This window comes from Cynara cardunculus, assembly GCF_001531365.2.
Source record: "Cynara cardunculus var. scolymus isolate 2C chromosome LG 14, CcrdV1, whole genome shotgun sequence".
Taxonomy (NCBI): domain Eukaryota; kingdom Viridiplantae; phylum Streptophyta; class Magnoliopsida; order Asterales; family Asteraceae; genus Cynara; species Cynara cardunculus.
Genome location: NC_037541.1, coordinates 9729258 through 9737083, shown reverse-complemented (window position 1 = coordinate 9737083; position 7826 = coordinate 9729258). Strand labels below are relative to the sequence as shown.

General features: G+C 37.3%; 1 protein-coding gene across 1 annotated transcript; it reads left to right on the top strand.

Annotated features, from left to right (window-relative positions):
- Positions 1–1052: 1052 nt before the first annotated feature.
- Positions 1053–7451, top strand: LOC112526357 (QWRF motif-containing protein 2-like). The gene is made up of 6 exons (XM_025136637.1): positions 1053–2669; positions 5483–5602; positions 5969–6085; positions 6183–6272; positions 6969–7076; positions 7229–7451. Exons 1-6 carry the CDS (start codon positions 1302–1304, stop codon positions 7289–7291), a joined length of 1866 nt encoding a protein of 621 aa, XP_024992405.1. The 5' UTR covers positions 1053–1301; the 3' UTR covers positions 7292–7451.
- The last annotated feature ends 375 nt before the right edge of the window (positions 7452–7826 follow it).

Below are 7826 nucleotides of genomic sequence, written 5' to 3'. Positions count from 1 at the left end.
TATTTTATATTAGGTAAACAATAAGAATAAAAGTATGAAGTTTGGAGACCTATAAATTTATCATAAGTTTTGAAAATTATAAATTACCCGAAATGTTATAATTTTTTAATCAAACATGTCGGTTTCGAATGAATCTACAAAAGTTTTAAATGTAACAGTTTGTCGAGGGGGTTGAATATGAACACACAAAATTTCACTTTTTGAATTCGTTTATTAATTAAAAAAAGATCAATACAAAATGTACAGATCGTTGCAGAAAAAAGATAATGTTGAGACCTAATCTAAATAATCTAAGAAACACAAAGAAATGCACAAAGAAAGATAAGAACAAGAGATAAGAGAGTTAGATGTAGGAAGAAAGCGTTGCTTAGAAGAGAGATATTCTTAGCTATTTATACGCATTGCATTAGTTGCAAGTCAGAGGGTACAAACCACGTGACAAACTTCTAGCCGAGAGCATGTCCTTTGTCTTTAGATACGCAGGCTTTTGGCTGCATATGGACAGTTGATTTTTCACAAAGCTGGTAAGCACGCTTGGAGACAATAAAGTAACTTAGTATGTGTATTTTTCTGTGTAAGGTATGAGGTTGTCCTTGTGCAAATAGGATAAGACAAAAATCAATCTTGTAGAGCAAGATTCATTTGATCGTTGACACTGATTCATCTCCAAAGGTTCTTCAGTGTTCGCTGAGTATTGGTTAGATTTTACAATTTGATTTATACATTCTTGTTATCACTAAATCCACTTCACGTCACGAATTCTAACGTCTCTATCTTCAGCTACTTTTTCGACATCGCTGAAGGTTCATTTGGTGTGCGTTTGTCTTTGAGGATAATTTTTATTAAAAAACATTCTATTCTAACTTATAATAAATTAAAAAATAATTTTTATTAAAAAACATAAATCATTTCAAATAATCAATCCCAAACAATGCCTAAATGTTGAAAATCATTATTTATATTAATTTCACTTAAGAAAAACACTATATATTGCTGAATCACGCGCCTACACATACACACGTGCTCGGAAGTCGCAAGGACAGTTATGCTCAGCAAATCTCCCCTAAACCCACTCCCCACTCCTCCGCGCAATCTTCTCGCCGGCGAACTGTAACGGTCATATTCCGATCCCCTACCACCACGTCCTCAGCCGATCACGCCTAACTTCTATACATTAAATTCTTGATTTTATTGTTCACTACAATTCTCTCCGTGAATTCCTCATCGGAACTTCGGAATTTGTGATTTGATCTGAACTAGGGTTTAAAACCGTGGAGTTTTTGGTTAGAGGATGCGAGATAATGGTGGCTAACGTGTCTTCTACCACTGTTACACCTAACCCTAAGGTAGCATCACGCGGTCCGTCTCCGGCGAAAGCCAAACGTGCGCCGCTGTTACCTTCTGAGGCGGACAACAATGGTCCTTCTCTCCCACGTCGGCCGAAATCTAGAGATGTTGGTTCACGGTACTTGTCTTCTACTCTTTCTTCAGCTTCTGTCACAACTACAATGACGTCGACGTCGTCGTCGTCTTCTTTTTCATCTACCACGACGTCCTCGTCTTCGAATTCTATGTGTACTCCGAGGAGGCGATTCCCGTCGCCGCTGGTTTCTTCCTCGAATCTGATGACGCCAGCGTCGACGGTGAATAACAAGCGAGCTCAGTCAGCAGAACGGCGTCGTCCTGGGACTCCGCGAGCTGGTGAGATGTCGGCTACCGCGAAGATGTTAACGTCGACGCCGGCTAGGAGTTTGTCAGTTTCGTTTCAAGGTGGATCGTTTGCGCTTCCGGTAAGTAAGCCATCGAAGCCAGCGCCTACTGCTTCTAATAACGGATCGAGACAAAGTACCCCGGAGAGGAGGGCTGTGACACCAACTAGGAAGTCAGGGAATTCAAAACCGATTGATCAGCAAAGGTGGCCAGGGAGATCACGGCAGGGGAGTTTCATGACGAGGAGTGTGGATTTTACAAATGAGAATATGAAATTGAGTGGATCTGTGACCGCGAGTGCTGTTAGGGCTTTACAAAAGTCTATGATCTGCGAGACCAAATTGAAACCTATTAAGCCTGAAATTCCTGAGCTTAATAGAAGTATTAATAAACTTGTTAGTGATTGTGATAAATCAGATCGTGCTGTTTCTGATGCCGAAAGTGTTTCCTCTGGTAGTACTCCGGGTACCATCCGAGGTGGGACACCTCGAGCCGTTGTGGTGCCAGCTAGATTTAGGCAAGGAACCGTTAATCATCTCAGGAGGGTACAACCTGAGCCTGTTTCACCGCCATTATCTCGAAACAGTAAGTTACCTTCAGGGAATAGGTATCTAAAAGATGGTCCAACACTATCCCCACGAGGATCGTCGCCCTCTCCAGTTAGAGGAGCTGTTCGACCGGCTTCCCCAAGCAAGAGTGTTCTTTTGTCGTCCACTTCATCTCCGTCAAGAGGTATGCCCAGTCCAACAAGAGCACGCAACGGAATAGGCTCTAATAATAATTTCGTCAACACACCTTCAATTCTTAGCTTTGCTGCTGAAGCTAGGAGAAGGAAGGGAGGAGAGAACGCCATTGTTGATGCACATGTCTTGAGGCTGCTGCACAACAAATATTTGCAATGGCGTTTTGCAAATGCAAGAGCAGATGCTGCCATGTTGATCCAGAGTGCAACTGTTCAGGTATTACCTAAAATTTGAAGCTTTCATAATAATGAAAACTACTGGTATGGTATGCTTGCTTTCTCTGTTGTAGTTAGCTTGATACTCTTTGCGACCGACAACTGCACACACCCTTCATGTCAATTGATTGGTATTGTACTGTTACCATTTTCTTTCATTTGAAATCACTTGCTGTTAGCTTGTTCGAAAATGACATGGTCCATGGACCATGGTTTATGTTGTCTGGGGGTAGGGGATAGTCGTTCTCACTTAGAATTTCAAATATGCAAATTAATGATTAAGAAGATGGAGCTATGAGCATATGGAACGAGCAGACATCAAACAATTAATTTCATGTCCTCCCCCCAGTATAGTGACCGGATTTAATGCCTAAAAAGGTCTGTCTTATCTCAACTGGAGTCAATTATTTGGTGAGCTACTGATGGACTAGCGTATTGTTTTAATGTGCTTGATATGACATATGAGTACAGTTGTTAGGAGAGTGGAGGTATGCAGAAAGAACGCTAGAGTGTTCTTAGGAGAGCTCGGGCCTCTCGAATAGCCAGAAACTGTTCCTTTTTATTGTAATTGGATCACCCTTCACTTGTTCTTATCTCCTGGTTACTACTTCCGTTGTTCAATCGGTCCAGTTCATAACAGCATGCTAGAGAATTGACGTTTTACATCCGAGTACTAATCTACTTATGGAACTTCGGGAAAATTTTAAGCATAAGGGCCGTTTTCGATGGCATCAAAGCTTTGGGTATATCCACAAAGCTTTGCAAGAGCATCAAAGCTTTTTGGAGTCCCGGATTTTGCTAGGAGATTGTCCACAAATTTTTATTGCAGTTGTAGTGGTAGTAAGTCCATGTCGGTCTACTTATCTGCTTAGAAGTTCAATAGGCTATCTGAACTTCTTCTGTTTCTATTGGCCTTGGCACGGTCAAGTTACTCATGCGATTTATTTATTGTGATGATAAATAAACATGGATATTTCTGTTACTGTTATGTTGGTTTGTCTGCTGGAGGTGTGGCTTTCTTTTTAATCATCCTGGCATCTAGCTATTTCCCACAGGACCTGTTATGCAACATGTTCATCGTCCACTGCAAAGATTACACTTGTGAAAGGTTGCTCAACAAGGACTTGCTATATTATTTCAAATAAAATTTAGTGCTCTGTAAGCCTCAGTTATCACATATAGATAATACGTATTTAATATGAATGGTATTAAGCGGGTGCTTGTTTTCAACTTAATAAGCTTCATGGGTGGTTAGCTTAATTGATTTAGTTATATTAAGGTGTTTGATTTTAACTTAACATGTTAAGTTAAGCCATCCTGTCTTAATGCATTAAGTTAAATTTTTTTTTCAAAAAATAACTTTGTCCAACAATTTTTAATTACACGTCTCTTAAAAAAAATAAATAGTTTACAACCATGCATAAATTAGAAATTGTAATCATACAATAATATTTTATTGTTTTAAATATATTCTAAGTTATTAAGTATTGTGTATGAACTGATTTTCATATTATTTATGTTATTTTAAATAATTCATATTATTTTAATTTTTTGTCATTTTAAATGTTTATCAAACAATTTATTTTCAATCAGCACTTATGTAGACATAAGGATAAAATGGTAACTTTTGTTATTCAGAACAAATATCAAACAACAATTTATCTTAATTTGTCCAGACAGACTACTGTTTAAGACAATTTAATAGATTCAGAACTTAATAGATAAAAAATCAAACAACCACTATTTCACGATTTTGTTATGTTCGTTGTTAAAGGTGGTTTCTACCCTGTTGGTTCTTGTAGGTAAACAATAAGGTACTTAAAGGTATGCTTTTGGTTATGCTCTTAAATGAAATGCAATCTACATCTTATCTTCTGGATTAGGTTATGCTAAAGGTCATGATCTAAGTCATATTTTGCTTTCAGAGTATGCCATTGACCTGTAGAGTAGAGTGGACCTGTTATTTCATATAAGCTGGTTAATTAATTTTCTAGTCGATGGTGGAATATGGCAGCCTGCAGTCTTAGTGGTGTCTAAATGAACTATAAGTTATTTTCTAATTGAATAATAATTTGATTTTATGGGACGTCTTGCATTAGGCTGTCTTCATAAGAATGACCTGTTATCCCATGTAAAAGGTTAACAACTCTGTCAATAGGTAGCATCACCAATGGTCTGGAATGAGAGATGGATGGTCGTTATTATTAGATGTTAATATTTTTTTGGATCTCCCTGACTCTTTTTATATCTGTACATTTATGTATATAAATATATGCATGAATTGAGAGTAAAGACCTTTAGTTTCAGGCTAATTCCATAGAAATATTCTGATTTTATTGTCGGATGTTAATGTTTTTCTTGGATCTCTCAGGCTGTCTCTATATTTGTAGGTTTATGTATATAAATATATGTATGAATGTGAGAGCAAAGACCTTTGCTAATTCCTTAGGAATATTCTGATTTCAGTGTGCTATATTACTCTAACAAACACCTAACTTCAATTACAATTGCTACGAGTGGTTCTTTTTTAATTTTATCCTGTCAATATCTGTGTCATGATGTCTTCATGTGTATCTAATTGATGAAAAATGACGAAGTACTTGATACATGGCTCGGTTATGCACTTGCTACAAGTATGACTTGTATATATGTTAATAACATTCAAAACTTTGACTCATGCAAGGTTTTATTGGATTTCTTGCTCAGAAAATCATCTGAATGCAAACATTTTAGGAAAAATAGGTAGAAATTGCACCCCCAAGTGCCTTTTTTTCTTTATGTACATTGGTTGCCTAATGTTATAATCTATTTCAGAAAAGTCTATATAATGCATGGGTGACTACATCAAAAATGCGGCAGTCTGTCATATCCAAACAAATTGAGATACAACAGCTGAGGCAGAACTTGAAGTTGCACTCTGTTCTCAAGAATCAGGCAAGAAAGAAATTTTCTTCATCATCATTTMATGTTTGTTGCTGATTCTTTCATCTTTCCATCTCTTCTATTGGCATTTCATTATATGGCTTCATTGATCATCCATATGTAGCTTATCTTCTTCTCATTGTACACTTGGGATGTCTTCTTGTATATTCTAGATTATTATGACAATACATAGGAGATATGGAACTTGAGTGTTTGATTGACCTTTTTGTGCTTTTCCATTGTTAGGATGGTTCTCATATTCTAATCAACATATGGAGATGCATACTTGCTCTACAGTTCATTACATTAGTAGTGGTATCTTTTAGTTATCTGCTAGCATAGTGCAATCTTGTGATCCTATTTATTTGACAAATGCAGATACCATGTTTGAAGGTGTGGGATCAAGGTGAAAGAGATCACTCTGTCTCCTTGTCTGGGGCTATTGTCTCTCTGGAATCTAGCACTCTGCGTCTTCCACTTGTTGACGGTGCAAAGGTATTTTATGTCTTGTGCCTTCAAAAAGATATAGAAATGTTAGGGGTTTCATGTTGTGGCTTTGAAAGTTATTGGTAAGATTTGTTACTTTTTACAGGCGGATGTCCAAAATTTAAAAGATGCTATCTGCTCGGCAGTTGATGTCATGCAGGCAATGGCATCCTCGATATGCTCTTTAGTAACTAAGGTTTGTTGAAACCCCTTTCGTCTTTCTTGCAGTTGTATGAAGCTTTAGTTACTATTACTTGTTGAATACTTTGTAGCACAGCAGATTTTGTTGATAAAAGATCAGAATTGAACCATAATAGCTTCTGAGTAAAGGGTAGAGACTTTTTCAGGCATTAGATATAAAACTTCATCTTAATGAAGATATGCCTTTTGAATGAAAGCCCAGATTGAGTTGGTAGATGTTGCCATGCCAGTAACTGTCAAAACCTTTGAGAGTAGATCCGAAACAGTTACTGATTTAGTTATCATTTCACTACATGGTAGGTATAAACAAGTTGTAGGTAAGATGTTGATATCGGGGAGTGAATCTTGATGTGACAAATGATAGGGCATGTAGCAATTTTATTCATCTTGTGATTAATAAGTTCCTCAAGGAAAACCACAAGGGTGGTGTCTGATTGGTTTGAGCTTGACTCCGAATGTCAAAGTACCGGGAGGTCCCAGGTTCAAGTCCAAGGAGGAATAAAAATCCCCTTGTGGCCACGGAGGTTCAAATGTGGTGACTCTGGGCTATCTGCAAAGCAGGTGATCGCCCTGGGATTAGTCGGCTCGAATAGTGGGTTGGATTTCTAGGTTAATAAAAAAAAGTTCCTCAAGGAAAGGAATATATGTTTATATTAGAACTTGAAGTAAAAATAAAATGAAATGTGAACAGGTGGAGCATGTGAATGGATTGGCATCTGAACTTGCAAGCACAACCACAAATGAACGTTGTTTGATTGATGGGTGCAAGGATCTGTTGTCAATACTGACACACATGGAGGTAAAAAAACCATGAAAATTCATCCCTTTTCTTTACCAGTTATGATATCCAACATTCTCACATAGCAAAATGAAGATGTAATTGTAATTGTAATTGTGATTGTAATTGTAATTGTAATTGTAATTGTAATTGTAATTGTGATTGTAATGCAGATGCAGAACTGCAGCCTGAGAGCACACACGTTACAACTGCAACGTTTACCTCCACATGTGTAAAGAAGACCTGTTTCACTGCTTACTGCTACTAACTTGATCAATAATTGGGGTTTCTTTTTGTATATGCATAGATAGAGGGAGACTAGGAGGGAGGAAGGGAGGGAAGGAGGGAGGCATACAAAGTGATTTGTTTGTGTAGTAGGAGGATAGAGATGATATATGTAATGTATATATGGACTCTTCTCGTGTTTTTTATGCTCTCTCATTTCTCTTTTATCATCATGATGTTGATTGGATTGGGTTCGGTGTGAAGGGAAGTTATGGTGAAAAACATAAGAAGAGACCTCTGTCACCGGATCAATCCTAATTGAATGTCAACGCGAATGAGATGTAAAATGCAATTCATGGGTGGACATAAGATTAAAAGTGATCGAAACTGCTATCTAGATATTATTTCTTTCCTATAGATAAAGAAAACACCGACATTTTATTTAGTAAAATTTATCATTTGGTAACCTATGAAGTATATGTCAATTCTTTTATGTATATTACTTATTTTAGGATGGAGACAATGAACAATCTAAAAATATGTCTA

What these genes read in the sequence shown, in the direction of transcription:
- LOC112526357 (XM_025136637.1), top strand. Translation starts at nt 1,302, where the DNA reads ATGGTGGCTAACGTGTCTTCTACCACTGTTACACCTAACCCTAAGGTA. An exon ending in ACTCTGTTCTCAAGAATCAG is followed by an intron (nt 5,603 to 5,968) that starts GCAAGAAAGAAA and finishes TGACAAATGCAG; the next exon opens with ATACCATGTTTGAAGGTGTG. An exon ending in TATGCTCTTTAGTAACTAAG is followed by an intron (nt 6,273 to 6,968) that starts GTTTGTTGAAAC and finishes AAATGTGAACAG; the next exon opens with GTGGAGCATGTGAATGGATT.